The sequence below is a fragment of the Oncorhynchus mykiss genome, chromosome 26, assembly GCF_013265735.2.
Source record: "Oncorhynchus mykiss isolate Arlee chromosome 26, USDA_OmykA_1.1, whole genome shotgun sequence".
Lineage (NCBI taxonomy): Eukaryota > Metazoa > Chordata > Actinopteri > Salmoniformes > Salmonidae > Oncorhynchus > Oncorhynchus mykiss.
Window position 1 is genome coordinate 12,578,873 of NC_048590.1, and position 21,453 is coordinate 12,600,325.

Sequence of the window (21,453 nt, forward strand, 5' to 3'; positions counted from 1 at the left end):
ACTGTTGGAAAAAATACTTGTGTCATGCACAAAGTAGACGTTCTAACCCTCTTGCCAAAACTATAGTTTGTTAACAAGAATTTTGTGGAGTGGTTGAAAAACGAGTTTTAATGACTCCAACCTAAGTGTATGTAAACTTCGGACTTCAACTGTACATACCCCAACAAGAAGCCATGGATTACAGGCAACATTTGCACTTAGCTAAAGGGTAGAGCTGCCACTTTCAAGGAGCGGGACTCGAACCTGGAAGTTTAAAAGAAATCCCGCTATGCCCTCCGACAAACCATCAAACAGGCAAAGCGTCAATACAGGACTAAGATCGAAACGTACGACACCGGCCCGACGTTCGTTGGATGGGGCAGGGATTGCCAACTATTACAGACTAAAAAAGGGAAGCACAGCTGAGATCTGCCCAGTAGCACTAGCCTACCAGACGAGACAAATAACTTCTATGCTCGCAATGAGGCAAGTAACACAAACATGCATGAGAGCATCACGCCCTCCACAGCCGACGTGAGTAAGACCTTTAAACAGGTCGACATTCAAAAGGCTGCAGGGACAAACGGATTACCAGGATGTGTACTCCGAGCATGCGCTGACCACCTGGCAAGAGTCTTCACTGACATTTAACCTCTCCCTGTCTGTAATGCCAACATGTTTCAAGCAGACCACCAAGCAGACCGCCTAAATGACTACCGACTCACAGCACTCACGTCTGTAGCCATGAAATACTTTTAAAAAGGCTTGTCATGGCTCACATCAACACCATTATCCCAGAAATCCTAGACTCACTTAAAATTGTATACCGCACCAACAGATCCACAGATGATGCAATCTCTATTGCACTCCACACTTCCCTTTCCCAACTGGACAAAATGAACACCTATGTGAGAATGCTGTTCATGGACTACAGCTCAGCATTCAACACCACAGTGCCCTCAAAGCTCATCACTAAGCTAAGGACCTTGGGACTAACCACTGGATTCAGTACTTCCTGACGGGCCGCCCCCAGGTGGTAAGAGTAGGTAACAACACATCCGCCACACTTATCCCCAACATGTGGGCCCCTCAGGGGTGCGTGCTCAGTCCCCTCCTGTACTTCCTGTTCGCATGACCAGGCGTGACTCCAACACCATCATTAAGTTTGCTGATGACAACAATGGTAGGCCTGATCACTGACAGCGATGAGACAGTCTATAAGGAGGTCAGAAACCTGACCGTGTGGTGCAAGGACAACAACCTCTCCCTCAATGTGATCAAGACAAAAGGAGATGATCGTGGACTACAGGAAAAGGAGGACCGAGCACACCCCCACGCGGCAGGGTAGCCTAGTGGTTAGAGCGTTGGACTAGTAACTGGAAGGTTGCAAGTTCAAACCCCCGAGCTGACAAGGTACAAATCTGTCGTTCTGCCCCTGAACAGGCAGTTAACCCACTGTTCCTAGGCCGTCATTGAAAATAAGAATTTGTTCTTAACTGACTTGCCTAGTTAAATAAAGGTAAAATAAAAAAATAAATTCTCATCGACGGGCTGTAGTGGAGCAGGTTGAGAGGTTCAAGATCCTTGGTGTCCACATCACCAACAAACTAACATGGTCCAAGCACACCAAGACGTCGTAAAGAGGGCACAACAAAACCTATTCCCCCTCGGGAGAATGAAAATATTTGGCATAGGTCCTCAGATCCTCAAAAGGTTTTACAGCTGCACCATCGAGAGCATCCTGACGTGTTGCATTACTGCTTGGTCTGACAACCGCTTGGCCTCCGACCGCAAGGCACTACAGAGGGTAGTACATACGGCCCAGTACATCACCGGGGCCAAGCTTCCTGCCAGGACCTCTATACCAGGCGGCGTCAGAGAAAGGCCCTACAAATTGTCAAAGACTCCAGACACCCTAGTCGTATATTGTTCTCTAGGTCCAAGAGGCTTCTAAACAGCTTCAACCCCCAAGCCATAAGACTCTTTAACAGCTAATCAAATGGCTACCCAGACTATTTGCATTGTCCCATCCTACGCTGCAGCTACTCTCTGTTACCTATGCATAGCCACTTTAATAACTCTAACCTCATGTACATAATTACCTCAATTACCTCGACACCGGTGCCCCCCGCACATTGACTCTGTACCCCCTGTATATAGCCCTGCTATTGTTATTTATTGCTGCTCTTTAATTATTTGTTATTCTTATCTCTTACTTTTTTAGGGATTTTCTTAAAACTGCATTGTTGGTTAAGGGCTTGTAAGTAAGCATTTCACTGTAAGGTGAAACACCTACTCATGTTGTATTCGGTGCGTGTGATAGATAAAATTTGATTTGAGACGTGTTTGTGCCGTCATGTGCATTAGTAGCACAATTTCGAACCTTTTGACATTTGTTTTTACTTATGTTGACTTTCCCATATTGACGTTTTAAGTTTCGGCAAACTTTTCTTAGCGGATGTACAATCATTGCAAATTGAATTATGGGGTGTTTCAGGCCCCAACGTGAACATCACTGTACACTTGCAAACTCGATCAAAAACAAGGGCTGAGGAGCTTACGTTAAGAACTTCCCTTGTTTTGCTAATCATTTGGACCAACTTCCAAGACAGTGACAGGGATTCCCCCAAGGGCATTAGACGAGGGTAAGTGGAAGAGGGTGTCTTTTATGAGTTTGAAATGCAGCCAAGGGCTTGATGATAAGTTGAATCAGGTGTGCTACCTCTGTAATACATCAAATGCAAGGAACAGCTGAGGGTCCCCAAGGAGATGTTTGAAAAAAGCTGCATTGGGCTAATTAAAGCATGTCCCCCATCACATTCTACAACAAAATAACAGACAACAATGATACCCATATACAGTACTTTAGTTAAAATGGCTGCCATTGACAAAATTAGTCAAGCATCTGCCCAGAAGTCAGTTTTAGGTCAGGATTTTTCTCCTCCATCCAAGAGAGGTTTCTTTCCTCACTGGTTCGGCTGTGGAACAAAGATCTTCACTCGATACATTTCTGAGAACTAGGCCAAGTTGACCGGCAAATCTTTGGCATTCACGATCGATTCCTCCGTGCCCATTATCCTATGGAATCCTTCTGGGTGCACCATGTAAGGAATAGGGTGCAATTTGGAATGTAGAAGTCCCTTTGGTATCTCCAGTCTTTCTGCCTTTTTAATGGGTCTTCTTTTTAGCGGCGAGGGCCCTCAATGGAGGGTAGAAACATGTGATCTCCAGCAGAGGAAGAGGAGTTCCTTAGTCGATTAAGTCTCGCTGACAAATCAAATCAAATCAAATTTTATTTGTCACATACACATTGTTAGCAGATGTTAATGCGAGTGTAGCGAAATGCTTGTGCTTCTAGTTCCGACAATGCAGTAATAACAAGTAATCTAACTAACAATTCCAAAACTACTGTCTTGTACACAGTGTAAGCGGATAAAGAATATGTACATAAGGATATATGAATGAGTGATGGTACAGAGCAGCATAGGCAAGATACAGTAGATGGTATCGAGTACAGTATGTACAAATGAGATGAGTATGTAAACAAGTGTGTGTGTGTGTGCGCATGTGTGTCCACTCCTTACTGTCAACCTTAATAAGATAGAAAGGCCATATATTGCAGCCATATTACATAATACTGGAGCGCCTAAACTATGGTCACTTCACTTACTTGCTCACTGAAATACGGGTGCAGTTTCAATTGCATGGGGAATATACTTAATGAAAACTACCTAACAAATGTGAGGTAGTCTACTTTCCCCATATCTCCCCTTATTGCTTTCAATTTACAGTCTACCTATCGGGTCAATTAACTCTGCCATTTTGGATCAATTAACATTGGTTGATTCCAATTCCCTCCGACACCAGTCTCACTCCATTCCGGCTCCGTTAAGTGGAGTTGACAGACCCGTAGTGGGAACATGGCGCCTGACACGGAAACCTAGTGTTAGGTCCGTCGAGGCGTAGCTACCTGAGTTGCAGGGCCGTTTTGTGGGGGTGGATACTAGTATGCCGTGGGCTGTGTCTGTGCTGGAGACTTCTGGAAGAGAAAGGGGAAAAAAGAAAGAAAAGAGAGACTTGTGGTTGGTGCAATCCATCAACTACAAAGAGCAGACAGACAGACATGGAGGGTCAAGGTATGATGTAATCTAGTTATTTTCTGACTGTGTGTGTGTATGTATATATACACACACACACATACATACAGTGGGGAGAACAAGTATTTGATACATACACTGCCGATTTTGCAGGTTTTCCTACTTACAAAGCATGTAGAGGTCTGTAATTTTTATCATAGGTACACTTCAACTGTAAGAGGCGGAATCTAAAACAAAAATCCAGAAAATCACATTGTATGATTTTCAAGTAATTAATTTGCATTTTATTGCATGACATAAGTATTTGATCAACTACCAACCAGTAAGAATTCCAGCTCTCACAGACCTGTTCGTTTTTCTTTAAGAGGCCCTCCTGTTCTCCACTCGTTACCTGTATTAAAGACACCTGTCCACACACTCAATCAAACAGACTCCAACCTCTCCACAATGGCCAAGACCAGAGAGCTGTGTAAGGACATCAGGGATAAAATTGTAGACCTGCACAAGGCTGGGATGGGCTACAGGACAATAGGCAAGCAGCTTGGTGAGAAGGCAACAACTGTTGGCGCAATTATTCGAAAATGGAAGAATTTCAAGATGACAGTCAATCACCCTCGGTCTGGGGCTCCATGCAAGATCTCACCTCGTGGGGCATCAATGATCATGAGGAAGGTGAGGGCTCAGCTCAGAACTACACGGCAGGACCTGGTCAATGACCTGAAGAGAGCTGGGACCACAGTCTCAAAGAAAACCATTAGTAACACAATACGCCGTCATGGATTAAAATCCTGCAGCGCAGGCAAGGTCCCCCTGCTCAAGCCAGCGCATGTCCAGGCCCGTCGGAAGTTTGCCAATGACCATCTGGATGATCCAGAGGAGGAATGGGAGAAGGTCATGTGGTCTGATGAGACAAAAATAGAGCTTTTTGGTCTAAACTCCACTCGCCGTGTTTGGAGGAAGAAGAAGGACGAGTACAACCCCAAGAACACCCTCCCAACCGTGAAGCATGAAGGTGGAAACATTCTTTGGGGATGCTTTTCTGCAAAGGGGACAGGACGACTGCACCGTATTGAGGGGAGGATGGATGGGGCCATGTATCGCGAGATACAACCTCCTTCCCTCAGTAAGAGCATTGAAGATTGGTCGTGGCTGGGTCTTCCAGCATGACAACGACCCGAAACACACAGCCAGGGCAACTAAGGAGTGGCTCCGTAAGAAGCTTCAAGGTCCTGGAGTGGCCTAGCCAGTCTCCAGACCTGAACCCAATAGAACATCTTTGGAGGGAGCTGAAAGTCCGTATTGCCCAGCGACAGCCCTGAAACCTGAAGGATCTGGAGAAGGTCTGTATGGAGGACTGGGACAAAATCCCTGCTGCAGTGTGTGCAAACCTGGTCAAGAACTACAGGAAACGTATGAACTCTGTAATTGCAAACAAAGGTTTCTGTACCAAATATTAAGTTCTGCTTTTCTGATGTATCAAATACTTATGTTATGCAATAAAATGCAAATGAAATACTTAAAAATCATACAAGGTGATTTTATGGATTTTTGTTTTAGATTCCGTCTCTCACAGTTGAAGTGTACCTATGATAAAAATGACAGACTTCTACATGCTTTTGTAAGTAGGAAAACCTGCAAAATCGGCAGTGTATCAAATACTTGTTCTCCCCACTGTATAGATTTATTATTATTTATGTATTTTTCCATGGAGGCATTTAATAGACTAATGTTGTTTTGTGGCCCTAAAATGTCAATCTTTACGTCTATACATTTTAAGTTTGGATAGAGTCACCTATTTAGAAGTGAAACAACGCAGTTTTACAGTTCAATTTGTATAATTGTAGATAATTATATAGGGGTAAGGCAGCAAATGCTGAATCTGACTTACTCAAACCTTTCTAGACTTGCTGGAACAGCAACTTGGCAGCATTAATCCTTTTCGTGACATATAAATGGTATCCAATGAATGGGATCCAAATTATCTTTACATTTGGCTTACTTAGCTACCTATGATATATTTTATTAGCATTTTCTCCCCAATTTTGTGGTATCCAATTGGTAGTTACAGTCTTGTCTCATCGCTGCAAGTCCTGTATGGACTCGGGAGAGGCGAAGGTCGAGAGCCACACGTCCTCGAAACACGACCCAACCAAGCCTCATTGCTTCTTGACACAATGACCGCTTAACCCGGAAGCCAGCCACACCAATGTGTTGGAGGAAACACTGTACACCTGGCAACCGTGTCAGCCTGGCCCACCACAGGAGTCGCTAGAGTGCAATGGAACAAGAACATCCCTGCAGACCAAACCCTCCACTAACCCAGACGACGCTGGGCCAATTGTGTGCCGCCCCATGGGTCTCCCGGTCGCGGCCAGCTGCGACAGAGCCTGGACTTGAACCAGGATCTCTAATGTCATAGACCACTGCGCCACTCGGGAGGCCCTAGCTACCTATGATATCTAATCTGTGTCTGACATGTCTTGGTCTTACAGAGGACGAATTGAGGTTGAAAAACCAAGAGTCGATATGTGACTGACAAGTCAAGTATATTACACTAAAACGCTACAGAAATACATTTTCCCGTTCATTTAAATGGGTCCCAGTCATGACAGATCGCTAACGTAAAGTGGACTGTAACCACCTCTTTGTATACATAACCTGGGCAGATCTTCCAGATAGTGGAAGATCTGCCCAGTACTCCAACTACCTTCCTTTCTCCCACCTCTCTCTCCTATGTATGCCAGGACAGATATAGCCTGGTCTGGGCAGCTCCACCGTTGTTGCAGAAAATAGCAGATGTGTCTTTGGCAATAGCAGGCTCCTGGACTAAAGGAGTAAGTGTGTGTGTCATGGGAACACACAAAAAGTCACTAAAAATCTGTATTAACTGGTGGTCTAGGTACCACAACGTCTCTGACTGTATTGTGCATTCCCGGTTATGTTTTTTAAATATACTATGTATTTGACTCGTTTCAGGAAACTAAGTGTATATCGCACTTCACTACTTCACAGTAGCGGCATTTGAACATAAACATTTATATTTTATCAAAATGCATTTTTGGGGGCTGAAATGCCATCTGGAACATTAACTCTCATGTGCTTTAATAACAAACTTGTATTCCATCCATAAATACGAATACAATTGGTCAATTACCAGCCTAGTTGGTTTAGCCACAGAAAAAGTCAGGAATCTTCCCGCTAGCCATGATTGGCTGAGATAATGAGGGGCTGGACATGCAGGGAGATGAGTTTGGATTGGTCTGCCATGTAGCATGCTTCTGTCTATAACGTAAGCTGTTCAGCACGTCTTGACAGTCCTTTCTATCGCACTGTTTTTGAAAGATATAACATTATCCATCAAGAACTACACAAGTTTTGCTACGTTTCTACATCAAATTGATGCCCTGAATTCAGCAGGTGCTATCAACAGATTAGTTGGAAAAAGTGCTGGGCTAATTTCTGCACACGCCTCGGTTAGTGTGAACCCGGAGTGACTTGACACAACGCTGGTCAAACAGCTACAAACAAAAATCGAGTTAAATGGTTCCAATCTGCCACAAAAGCGTTCATCCATGTATACGGGTAGGAATCTAGTTACATTTGCAGATAAATTTCTAATTTTGTAATTTAAAGCATACTGTTAGATAACTAGCAAACGTTGCTCGCTTGCTAGCTAACGTTAAGTGTATGATCTGTGAAATAATATGATACGAATCAGGCTATAACTAACAATGTAAATTGATTCCTAAGGTTTGCTAGCTAACATTGAATGCTAGTTGTGACTAATCCTTATTGTGGCTAGCTTCACAACACATAACCTGGTCCAGCTATTTATTTTCATGACCTGAAGTTCAATTTCAATAGGCTAACAACAAGTGGCTACCTAGCTAATACCAGAAGTTGCGGCCTAACACAACATTCTACAATTAAACTGTGTTATTTTACATGCCAAATTAAAAGCTTATTTAGCGTGTCAACGCGTTATTTGACGTGTATCTTTTTTGACACGCAAAGACCCAAACGGCGTTCCATATAAGAGGGTGTGAATGATGCTGAATGGGTATACAAAGAACCCTCCAGTAGGTGTACCAAAACATTCAAGAGTAATTTTCTCAAAAGTTTATTAATTTTCAAATCAGAATTACTTCCCCATTGTTCTTCAACTGCAGTGTATGATATACCATTTTCTAGCTTGGAGTCTCTACTTTTATCCAATGTAAAAAATAAATAAATTAAAATTAAAATTCACATAAGACCGAATCGAGGAGGTCGATCACACATGTATAAAAAAAAAATCAACAGTCCAAAATACAGGACATAGGCTCCTGTCCTTACCATCTTGTTCAGGTAGAGGCGTGGCTTCTGTGTCTCCGGGCAACGGGTCCTCTGAGCTGACAGGCGCTGACGAAAGGGATTGGCTACTGCTGCTGCTTGATTCGCTATAGAAGATGACTGACTGGCTGTTGCTTGAGCTGCTTGAGCTGGGGGCAGGCTCTGGGGCACAGTCCTCGCCTGGCTGCTTCTTCTCAATGTCTGTGGTTATACAAGAGAGTGACGAGCGTGGGTGTGTGTTTGTATGTGTGCGAGAGATGCTGGATTCCAAAATAACTCCTACCCTCTAGACATTTCATTGTGAAGGGGGAGATTGAAGTGTGTGTGTGTGTGTATGTGAGAGAGTATGTGTGTGCGTACTGTATATGCTTACATAAGTGTGTGTGTATATACATACAGTGCATTCAGGAAAGTATTCAGTCCACTTTAATTTCCCCCCCCCCAAAACAATTGTTACAGCCTTATTCTAAAATTATTTTAATTATTTCCCCCCCATCAATCTACATGTTATACACCCATAATGACAAGGCAAAAACACTTTAAAAAAAAAATGTTTGCAAATTAATACATTTAAACATTGTAATATGACATTTACATAGGTATTCAGACCTTTACTCAGTACTTTGTTGAAGCACCTTTGGCAGTGACTACAGCCTAGAGTCTTCTTGGGTATGACACGACACAAGCTTGACACACCTGTATTTGGAGAGTTTCTACCCATTATTTTCTGCAGATCCTCTCAAGCTCTGTCAGGTTGGACGGGGAGCGTCGCTGCACAGCCATTTGTTGCTTAGTTAATTGTCCCGTTGGAATGTGAATCTTCACCCCAGTCTGAGGTCCTGAGTGCTCAGGAGCAGGTTTTCATCAAGGATCTCTCTGTACTTTGCTCTGTTCATCTTTGCCTCGATCCTGACTAGTCTCCCAGTCCCTGCCGCTAAAAAACATCCCCACTGCATGATGCTGCCACCACCATGCTTCCTCTAAACGTGACACTTGGCATTCAGGCCAAAGAGTTCAATCTTGGTTTCGTCAGACCAGAGAACCTTCTTTGTCATGATCTGAGAGGTAGTTGTCCTACTGGAAGGTTCTCCCATCTCCACAGAGGAACTCTGGAGCTCTGTCAGAGTGACCATCGGGTTTCTTGACCCTGACCAAGGCCCTTCTACCCCGATTGCTCAGTTTGGCCGGGCGGCCAGCTCTAGGAAGAGTTTTGGTGGTTCCAAACTTCTTCCATTTAGGAATGATGGAGAACACTGTGTTCTTAGGGACCTTCAACGCTGCAGAATTTATTTGGTACCATTCCCTAGATATTTGCCTCGACACAATCTTGTCTCGGAGCGCTCACGGACAATTCCTTCGACCTCATGGCTTGGTTTTAGCTCTGACATGCACTGTCAACTGTGGGACCTTATGTGTGCCTTTCCAAATCATGTCCAATCAATTGAATTTACCATAGGCGGACTCCAATCAAGTTTTATTAACATCAAGGATGATCAATGGAAACAGGATCCACCTGAACACAATTTCGAGTCTCATAGCAAAGTGTTTGTATTTCAGGTTTGCAAACATTTCTAAAAGACCTGTATTCACTTTGACATTATGGAGTATTGTATGTAGATAAGGATGTTTTATTTTATCCATTTTAGTATAAGGCTGTAACGTAACAAAACGTGGAAAAAGTCAAGGGGTCCGAATACTTTTCCCGAATGCAATGTATGCCTATGTGCATCTCCCCACGTGTGTGTGTGTGTGCGCGTCTGCTTGTTGTGTATGTGTTTGAGAGAGTAGTCGAGAAGTCACGCTTAGCCACACACTGCAGGACAGTATGGATCCACTATCCAGCAGTAAGTCTGTGGAGCGTAATGGTGGAGGAGAGAGGGTTTCTCGTCCCTCATCTTCACACAATCCCCCTGTTTACACAGCGTCACTAAAGCCACTCCATGCCGGCCACAGCAGCAGAGCGGGACACCAGCTTGTGACAACACAGCAGCAGAGACGTGAACAAACAGATATACGTTCAGTCATGATGGCACTGGCACACATACGTGCACACTCACTCAGGCACTATACCCTCTTACATGCACTCAGACGCCCATGCTCACACACAAACTACACATTTGAATACTCACCTATGCTAACACACACACTGCAATTCACACAGTCTCTCCCACGCACGCACACCCTCTCCCCAACACACACAAATCTTTGGTATTGCTGCATGACTCAAAGCCGTCTGCTTTAAACTCCCTTAACGCGAGGGGAAAGGGTGTGTGAAGGGAGTTGAGTGGACCTACCCGTAAAACATTTGGAACAAAGGTTCATGGTTTTGCTGGACCTAAAGAGAAGAGACAATGACAGGTTAGAAAAGGAGGTCAGCCCATCACATTATTATTCACAGGACAGGTGTACTTCGGCAAGCCTGATCGCTGCGTTCAATATTTTATTTTACTTCATCAGTCTGGCATTCCTCCTTATAGAAACAGTTTGATACTATGTCTGTAACAAAGATAATTCTTTAAAACTAACTTGTCTGGGATTGGGTGGCCTTTAACCAACCAGATGATGGCCTAATTCAAAGCACAGTGTTTAGCCGCATAGGATTTTGTCCTAAACCCACCTGAGAGGATGCTGATTGGACCGGTATTGGACTTATACGTGAAGTGAAACAGAATGGTGAACGCAGCAATCAGGCTGGTTAACCAGGCTGTAATTTTGCATCAATATTGCCTACAATGAAAATGTCCACAAGAGCGACAGCTTGTGGGCCAGTTTTAACATTGGGCAGTGCGGTTTCCTTTATCTGCAGTTTAAAAATGTAAAGTCTTCAGTTCTAATCAACTTATTTCTCCACATGTAACACGACCACCTAACCAATGCCAAAACAATTGGCTAGATAAGACCAAATAAATCGTGCCACATTCGGTATATAAAAATGGACACCCTAAAACAACGTGACAAATAGCCTAAATAATATAAGTAAATTCCTTCATTGTATCCAATCCATCATCCTTCACAGTGGACCTGTTTGTCCCTTACCTCTGCCAACTTCAGAACTTTAATCTACGACACTTCGCCAGCTAAAGAGGGAGGCTGGCTCGGCTGGTGCTAGCACATGCATAGATCAAATACACCGTTGGAATGCAGATTAAAGCATTTATATATCCTAAATTTGAATGATTGCTCAGAAAACCCGGTGTTTTAATCAACATTTGCTTACTTCAAATTTGACCTCACGCCGATTAAGATAAGCAGAGTAAGGAGTTTACATCACTATTGCATAATCTGCCTACTGCCATAATGAGTTTAAAATCAAATTATTACTGTGGATGTAAACGTACTCAACGGTGCAGCTGTAGAACTTTGAAGATCTGAGGGCCCATGCCACATCTTTTCAGCCTTCTTTCTCCTCAGACGTGCTGTCGTACCCTTTTCACAATTGTTTGGGTTTGTGTGGACCATGTTAAATTCTTAGTGATGTGGACACTTGGTCTTGATCTGCTCCATTACATCCCTATCGATGTGGTTTCCTGTAGTCCATGATCAGCTCCTTTGTCTTGCTGGCATTGTGGGAGAGGTTGTTATCTTGGCACCACACTGCCAGGTCTCTGACCACCTCCCTATAAGCTACCTCATCGTCTTTGGTGATCAGTCTTACCATCGTCGTGTCGTCAGCCATGCAGTCATGCCACACAGTTGTGGGCGAACAGGGAGTACAGGAGGGGACTAAGCACACACCCCTGAGGGGCCCGCATGTTGATGGTCAGCATGGCAGATGTGTTGTTGCCTACCTTCACCACCTGGGGGTGGCCCGTCGGAATTCCAGAATCCGGTTGCAAAGGAAGGGCTTCAGTCCCAGAGTCCTGAGCTTGGAAGGGACAATGGCTATTGAATGCTGAGCTGTCCTCAATGAACAGAATTGTTACATAGGTATTCCTTTCGTCCAGGTGGGTGACGGCAGTGTGGAGTGCAATAGAGATTGCGTCACCTGTGGATCTGTTGGGGCGGTATGTGAATTGGAGTGGGTCTAGGATAATGGTGTTGATGTGAGCCATGACCAGCCATTAAAAGCATTTCATGATGTGAGACAATAATCACTTAGGCAGGTTACCTTGGCGTTCTTGGGCACAGGGACTATGGCAGTCTGCTTGAAACAAGTTGGTATTACAGATGGGGTCAGGGATAGGTTGAAGACACTTGCCAGCTGGTCAGTGCATTCTCTGAGTATATGTCCTGCTATTCTGTCTGGCCCTGTAGTCTTGCGAATGTTAAGCTGTTTAATAGGTCTTACTCATGGGCCTCCCGAGTGGAGCAGCTGAGGTGCCACTAAAGCCTGGGGTTCGATCCCGGGATGTGTCACAGCCAGCAGTGACCGGGTGCCCCATAGGGCGGTGCACTTTCTGACCAATATTGATGCAACTTTTACCCCATTCTGGAACGAGGGTTTATCACAGAGATCTTATTTAATTACTAGAGGGGCTATGGTTTAACCTACATTGAATCGGGTCCCATAGCCCATTTATTGTCCAACTGCAACAGCGCAAATGATAAACAGCCCAATTGACCATAGTTTTTACATGCAGAGCAAAGTATTCTCTCTGCTCACCTTGGCCATTGACCTGTTGGCGGTTGCGCTCAATCAAGCCGCAATGTTTCTCTTCCATGGGGAGCAATTTACTAAAATGCACCTTACCTAGGCTAAGGTTCTTGAACATGGCACCCAAGGCATTGTTGCTCTGTGTTGGCTCATGAAAAGCCTGCTGCGGTGAGGAAGACCTTGCTTGACTGGCAGGCCTATACATTGGACCAGATGCCACGCGGAGGGAAATGAATCAACATTGACCGTTAGGCTAGAAAGGTAGGGATTGTTGAGAGGGTGTGACAGCGGCTGTGTGTTTTGTTTGATGGAATTGAAGTGCAGACGTTTATAAAAGGAAAGGCTGTGGATGAATAGGTTGGCATAACATGACCACTGATAGCACAGCCTCAGACCGTATGCGTGCATTTGTTTAAACTCCTGCTCAACAAAACAGTTGTCGGGATATGTGTTGTTGACATTCTCAAATCTTCAGCCCCTTCCCTTCCCTTCCCTCACAATTCTTCATTCTGGAAGGATGAGCTCCTCAGAGCCCTTGGAAGCTTTTATTTTTGCTGCACCTAATTTGGAGGCAAACCCAATAAAACATGCTAGGGCTGAATCTTAAACCGAACACTTTGACCACTCGATCATGCGATATGCGTGTTCACGAAGCAATCTCAATGGCTAATTGTCGAGTGATCGAGGGCTTCATTGAGCCCTTCAGGCAGCCTCTCTACCGAGTGGGCATCCTGTGTCAACTCGCCGCCCTTGGCAGCAAGTGCTACCCATGAATCTTCATAGTGAATTATGCTACAAAATAGGTTGAGGTAGACTATGCTTGAGAATGGGTTTAGAATATTGGAATATTGACAAAGTGGCAGTTAGGATGGAAGTGCGCATCGTCTCAATTCTCTTTTGGACTGAAATGGTAGCAGACTCGAGTGATCACTATCAATACAGATCAGAAAGTGGCCACTCAATAAAGGCCTCATCGGCCAAGTGTTCAGTTTGAGATTCAGCATAGTAGTCTGCAACTCCAGGCTCCAAAACAACTCAAATCAATTTAAGTACCTCAGTTTATTTAGTGTGTTTTCCCTACAGTACATTTCACCCCTTAGTGGGGCACACACAGGTCACCGAAGCACCATTCAGTGCTGCAAAACAAAAACCACCAAAGAATGAAATTGAAACCAAGAGGTCAAATGTTTTTACACCTGGGGGAAACAGAGTGGGGTGACCAGCCTGAATAACGGCAGTGGAAAAACTACCTGTTTGAGTTGCCATTGGAGAAAATACTCTGCACCAATAGGCTACTTTGGCATGCACACACACACACACTTTATTCTTCCACCACCCATCTTTGATTTGCCTGAAGAAGGTTAACTAACGTGGGCCGCCCGGCTGGTGGAATCTTGATTGGCGCTCTTTGCCGACGCCAGCCCTCATAAGCCTTAATTGCGGATGACATTTAACAGGAGATGTCAAATGAATCCCGGTCTCCTGCCTTGTTATACCCCCGGAGTGCTGCCGGCTTGATTGGCATTGAGTGATGGGTTAAAATGAGGGTGGAAGTAAGAAAGACAGGGGGAAGGGAGCAAGAGTCTTCTTTTCTTCCTTCTCTCTTTTTTCTCTCTAATTCAAAGTCCGGCTCAGAGGTGTTGCTGTGGTCAGGAAATGTTTTTAACCACAAACCATACCTGGATTAAAATAGGCACAATCTATCAAATACGTTCAAATACTTAAGCTGTGCTTGATTGCGCTAGCAATAGAGTCAAGGCAATAGCTCAGTCCTAAAAAAAGCAAAACCTGCACCTGCACCAGGCAGGCTCAATCAAATGCTCAAACTCCGGTCTGGTCCAAAACATTTGTTGACTAGCCTAGGCTAAGGCTATTTGACCCCTGAAAATCCATTCAAACCTAGCTTAAGGATCTTCCTTTGCCATGGGTGAGCCTAACACTCTTTTCAGGGAATCCATGCATGGGCCTTTATGCTTAGTTAAATATGCACTCCGGGATCTTAAGCACAACAAACGCATAACATATTGCACAAAATGAATTGGTAACATATTACACACATTTCAAAAATCGAATATCATACCAATTTCAAAATATATCACACAATGAAAAATGTGTATGATATCATACACTGCAAAATGTGTAATGTATCACACAAAATCGATTACGTAGTAGGCCTACACATTGGCTGACTTCTTACACAAAAAAAGGGGACCACTTTTGGCTTGTGAGAGTTATTTTCAGAACTAGTGACTAAAAAGTACACGAGTGTCTCTAAGTAAGAAAATGTCAATGGATGTAAAAGGCATCACACACATTCAACCTGATGTTGTGGCATTGAAAACATGAGTTCAGTCTGTGCACTCTATAGCCTTTTGAGAGGCTTGCTAATGATGTTCTCATCAAATAATATTTTCATAGACCTACAGGTGTGGGTTGAATGCTTCACTGGCATCCCATGCTTGTTTGTGTTAGGTTAGTAAATTGGTGTGTGTGTGTGTTAGATTAATGAGAGTGTGTACAGGTGTTTCTGTGTTAGATTAGTGCATGTGTTTGTGTGTGTTAGGTTAGTGAGAGAGAGAGAGAGAATGTGTATGTTTGATATATGTGTGGGTCATTAAGCTTCCTCAGTAACCACGTTTCCATCCAACCATTTCATGTAGATTAATTACCTGATGCAGGAAAAAAAGACATGACCGGGATGATGGAAACATGAAATGTCGGACCAGGTTATAAAAAGCTGACAGACAATTTGTTTGTTCGACATGGTTGTATCTTTTTGAGTCTGTAAAATTGATTATGCGGTGGAAAAGCCACAAATATTGATATAATGACCATCATATCGCAGTAAACTTGGAGTCACGCGATGATATGTGGTTTGGTCCACCCACTACGACTTGGGAAAGCATGCAGTTAATTAGGTGACAGATTAAATAAGTTATGATGAACTTCACAGGGTGGTGAATTTGTAAGGTGATGAGCTTGATGCTCCTTTTCAATAAACAGAGGGTCTTACTCTGGTGACATGATGATCGATGCTTGGCTGCAGTTTGACAAAAACAATTAATATCACTTTAATTCATAATAATCTCATGTAGGTAGCCTACCTACACTGTATCTACGAGCCGTTGGCTAGAGCACATGCGCCAAGGCCAATTGATGTATAACAGTTTTTGTGACAAAACCATATATATAGTTGAAAATGCGATAGAAAACCCATTTAACTTATAATCTTCATTCGGTACATGGGAATTTAACGGTAAAAAGTTATGTGCATTACGTCATCACGCACAGCCGTTTATCCGCAAAAAGTCAGATAGAAACATATCTGGTGTGAAAATATGCAGATTGTTGAATATTGGCATGGAAATCTGTTCCAAACTGGATGGAAACCTAGCCAGTGTAGCTGGTGCTATCTGGCAAATGTCTATAGCTCCTACTCATGTATTTTAAGGCTCTGCAAATGATGAAGGAAAAAAAACATTGTAACAGCCATTTCCTTCCTATTTTCCTAGAACCAACAACATCAAAATGGTGTCAGCAGTTCCTGGTCAGCAATACCCCACTATCAACAATGAGCTTGTTTGGCATTGCAGCAACTGACATATCTAAGAATCACCTTGCATTGTAAATAACTACAATATTATTTAGATCAGTCAGTCACAATTTACTCACATTGAATCACAGATTTGATTCTCTTGAACACGGTCAATATCTCTGAGAACTAGGGCTGACAAAAAAAATGAAGTTGTGTTTTTTCCATATTATATAGATATGAATAAAATCAACTACACGTAGGTTACTGAGCTTGTCTAATGCTTTAAGCACTGTGATTAAAAATGGACACACAAAATACTAACGAGAAAGCCAGAGATCAGTATAGCCTAACCAGAAAAAAGAAAAACTGTAGCCAACCCTCTTCCCGCTGCTGCTGGCCTTAGCTCCTGAAGTTCCCGATCGGCAACCTTTTCCATTTGGAATGCCAAGTTATCCTACCATTTCTACTGATCCGCATGCCAGTATGATTTTCATAAGCTCATTTTTGTGGAACAGTTTCATTTATAATAAAAGTCTGCATATCTCAAAATCAATTTCACATGGTTAATAAAAATTATACAAATCAAAAAGTAATTTCTATTGCCATTGCCAATATGTAAAAATAGCATACATAATGCCAACAAATAAAAAAATTGCAGCCCGCAGGAAGAAAATACTCTGATAAAAATAAATATGCTAGAAATCGCATGGCCTGTCTGCAAGAAACTTGAAACTGTGTATCAACTATTAACTTGGTCCTGCCTGAAGCGGTGCTAACAAACTTGCAACATTGTATAAAATATTCTGGGCCCTCAGTTTCCCATGCCAGTGAGCTCCAGACAGACAGACACAGCTGTGGTCTATTTGCACAAAGGATAAGAAGTAATCAGGCCTTTTTTATGACGCTTCCACCTGATTAGAGCATTTCTTCCCACCTTTCATGCTGAGTGGTTATTAAAAGGGAGAGAGCTAGAAATATTTTTCAAATAGGCTACATTGAGGAACTACTGTCATTTTCAATGGATGCGAAATCAGACCATTTATTTGCTCTTTGACGCAAAGAAAAAAAATCACAGAAGCTCCACAGTGCTCGTGAGTTAAGACAATCAGAAATAGAATCAGATCCCCAAATGGGCACATTTATAAGCCTGTATTTGCATGCAGGCCAGGTAGCACAAAAGACAAATAATAAATAGAATTAAATTTACCCAAACTTTCTCACAAGTGTAGTCTTGGTTGTGCGCTCTGTAATAATAACAATAATAAATTGAATGCATTTACAGATATTACAGTAACCAAACAAACATTACAGATTAGAAATGATGGTATTTGACAGTAAATGTAATACTGATGTGCCATCCCTGCGGCCTCTGCAATGGATTAGGCCACTCAAGACAGGTGTGAATCAGACAGGTGTCTCGTGTGCCAAAACATTTTCTTTATACATTTGCCACTGCTGGACCAAAAGCCTATCGACCAAACAAGCAGTCAACTACATGGGGTCAGCCCTACTGCGAACAATGCTTAGTCTGTCACCATCTCTCAATAAAGCTTCCTCTTTGCTCACCACTTCGTCCTCTTTATAAGTCTCCACCTCTCATCCTCCTCCGTTTTGCATCCCTCCTTCACCACCACCACCCTTTGCTCTCTCCCATGTCACTCAAGTCTCACCCCCATAGCGACAGAGCCCGGCCTGCCAGTCTACCCCAATCAGAGAGCTCTGTCTCTCGTTCACCAGGCTTGCCATTAGCCCTCGCTGCCTACTTAAAACCCTCAGGGTGTCCTCTCTTCCTGTTTCCCCTAATGTCTTAATAAGCATTATTCCTTAACCCCCTTCCACACACGCATGCACGGACACACACCATCCGTCCTTCCTGATTGGCCTATGATTATGACGATTACCCGTGATTGCCAAATCACGGGTTGCCGTCAACTCAGTGATTGTTGTTACCTGCGCGCCCCTTCCAAAACAGCACCTATATCGGTTCACTCAGTTGGTTATGGACCCCCTCATTTAGAAACTGGGACAAGGTCGCGGAGGCACCCAAAATAATTAGGGTGAGAGTCTGATATGAGTCTGTCGATCATCACGCCTAGCTAGTATGCCTAGAGTGGAGAGCGCTTGACGGTGACGAGCGGAGAACGGTTATCCCAGCAAATAGTCACCCAGCCCAGTAACGTAGCCTATTTGTTTCTCCCCCCTCTCAATTCTAAAGTACGACACAAGGTCAACTCTACCAGGTGAGGTCTAGTAGAACAAACAAAAAGGAGTATTTTAGATTTAGGTCGGGTAGGCTACACAATCCAAAAGCAAAGCATGAGAGCAAAACACTCAATGATGAAAGTAGGTGGGCTGTGTGGTTCAGCCCACTCAAAGGGTTAAAGGGAAACCCAGCCGCAAGCTGCCAAGCAACGCGAGCCTACCAGACAAGCTAAATGGAGTGGGTGAAAAGCTTCAAGGACCGTCTGTGTGCACATCAATGACAACTTGAAATGGTCCATCCACACAGACGTCGTGGTGAAGAACACAACAGCGCCTCTTCAACATCAGGAGGCTGAAGAAATTTGGCTTGTCACCAAAAACACTCTTTTACAGATGCACAATCAAAAGCCTCCTTTCAGCATCCTATCATCGCCTGGTACAGCAACTGCTCCGCCCATAACCGCAAGGCTCTCCAGGACACCTACACCACCCGATGTCACAGGAAGGCCAAAAAGATCATCAAGGACAACAACCACCCGAGCCACTGCCTGTTCACCCCGCTATCATCCAGAAGGCAAGGTCAGTACAGGTGCATCAAAGCTGGGACCGAGAAACTGAAAAACAGCTTCTATCTCAAGTCCATCACTGTTAAACAGCCATCACTAACATTGAGTGGCTGCTGCCAACATACAGACTCAATCTCTAGCCACTTTAATAATTGGATTTAATAAATGTGTCACTTTAAACAATGCCACTTTATATGTTTACATACCCTACATTACTCATCTCATATGTATATACTGTACTCTATACCATCTACTGCATCTTGCCTCTGCTGTTCGGCCATCGCTCATCCATATATTTATATGTACATATTCTTAATCATTCCTTTACACTTTTGAGTATAAGGTAGTTGTGAATTTGTTAGATTACTTGTTAGATATTACTGCACGTCGGAACTAGAAGCACAAGCACTTCGCTACACTCGCATTAACATCTGCTAACCATGTCTGTGACCAATAAAATTTGATTTGAGCGCATCCTGTCGTCTACATCACCACCTGGTATGGCAATTTCACCATCCACGACCGCAGGGCTCTCTAGAGGGTGGTGCAGTCAGCCCAACACATCACCAGGGGCACAGTGCCTGCCCTCCAGGACATCTACAGCACCCATTGTCACAGGAAGGCCAAAAAGATCAAGGACCTCTGCCACCCAAGCCACGGCCTGTTCACCCCACTACCATCTAGAAGGCTGAGACAGTACACGTGTGTCAAAGCTGCGACCGAGAGAATGGAAAACATCTTCCATCTCCAGGCCTCCGCCCAGTATCCTGTCCTGAACTTAGTCACTGTTACTAACTAGCTGGCTACCACCCGGTACTCTACCGTGTACCTTAGACTGCCCTATGTACAAAGCCATATTCTATTCATACACTGTCCATAGTATATGAATAGAATATGCTTCATGAGGTAGTCACCTGGAATGCATATCAATTAACGGGTGTGCCTTGTTAAAAGTTCATTTGTGGAATTTCTTTCCTTCTTAATGCGTTTGAGCCAATCAGTTGTGTTGTGACATGGTAGGGGTGGGATACAGAAGATAGCCCTATTTGTTAAAATATCAAGTCCATATTATGGCAAGAACATATCAAATAAGCGAAGAGAAACGACAGTCCATTACTTTAAGACATGGTCAGTCAATCCGGAACATTTCAAGAACTTTGAAAGTTTCTTCAAGTGCCACCGCAAAAACAATCAAGCGCTATGATGAAACTGGCTCTCATGAGGACTGCCAAAGGAAAGGAAGCCCAGCGTTACCTCTGCTGCAGAGGATACGTTACCAGCCTCAGAAATTGCAGCCCAAATAAATGCTTCACAGAGTTCAAGTAACAGACATATTAACATCAACTGTTGCTGCAAAGAAACCACTACTAAAGGACACCAATAAGAAGAAGAGACTTGCTTGGGCCAAGAAACACGAAAATGCACATTACACCGGCGTAAATCTGTCCTTTGGTCTGATGAATCCAAATTTGAGATTTTTGGTTCCAACTGACGAGTAGGTGAACGGGTGAGCTCCGCATGTGTGGTTCCCACCGTGAAGCATTAAGATGGTGTGATGGTGCTTTGCTGGTGACACTCAGTGATTTATTTAGAATTCAAGGCACACTTAACCAGTAGGGATATCACAGCATTCTGCAGTGATACGCCATCCATCTGGTTTGGGCTTAGTGGGATTATCATTTGTTTTTCAACAGGACAATGACCCAACACACCTCCAGGCTGTGTAAGGGCTATTTGACCAAGAAGGAGAGCTGCATCAGATGACCTGGCCTCCACAATCACCCGACCTCAACCCATTTGAGATGGCTTTGGATGAGTTGGACCGCAGAGTGAAAGAAAAGCAGCCAACAAGTGCTCAGCATTTGTGAGAATTACAAGGCTGTTGGAAAAACATTCCAGGTTAAGCAAGTTGAGAGAATGCCAAGAGTGTGCAAAGCAGTCATCAAGGCAATGGGTGGCTACTTTGAAGAATCTAAAAATATATATTTGTTTAGTTACTCATGGTTACTACATGAATCCATGTGTTTTTTCATAGTTTTGATAAGTTATTCTACAAGGTAGAAAATGGTCCAAATAAAGAAGAAATCCTTGAATGAGTAGGTGTCGAAACTTTTGATTGGTACTGTATATATAGTCAATAATTAAGGT

At 43.5% G+C, this 21,453-nt stretch overlaps 1 protein-coding gene across 2 annotated transcripts in view; it reads right to left on the minus strand.

Moving 5' to 3' along the window:
• The window catches only part of LOC110506258 (AN1-type zinc finger protein 3), a 46,372-nt gene that overhangs the window by 8,676 nt on the left and 16,243 nt on the right, over window positions 1–21,453 (minus strand). The window contains exons 2-4 of one of the 2 annotated variants that reach the window (XM_021585692.2): window positions 10,703–10,743; window positions 8,412–8,609; window positions 3,950–4,015 (exon numbers count right to left, since the gene is read on the minus strand). In XM_021585692.2, the coding sequence (XP_021441367.2) occupies window positions 3,950–4,015; window positions 8,412–8,609; window positions 10,703–10,743 (305 nt within the window). Of the gene's footprint in view, window positions 1–3,949; window positions 4,019–8,411; window positions 8,610–10,702; window positions 10,744–21,453 lie in introns of both variants that reach the window. The other variant, XM_021585691.2, reaches the window with a different exon arrangement.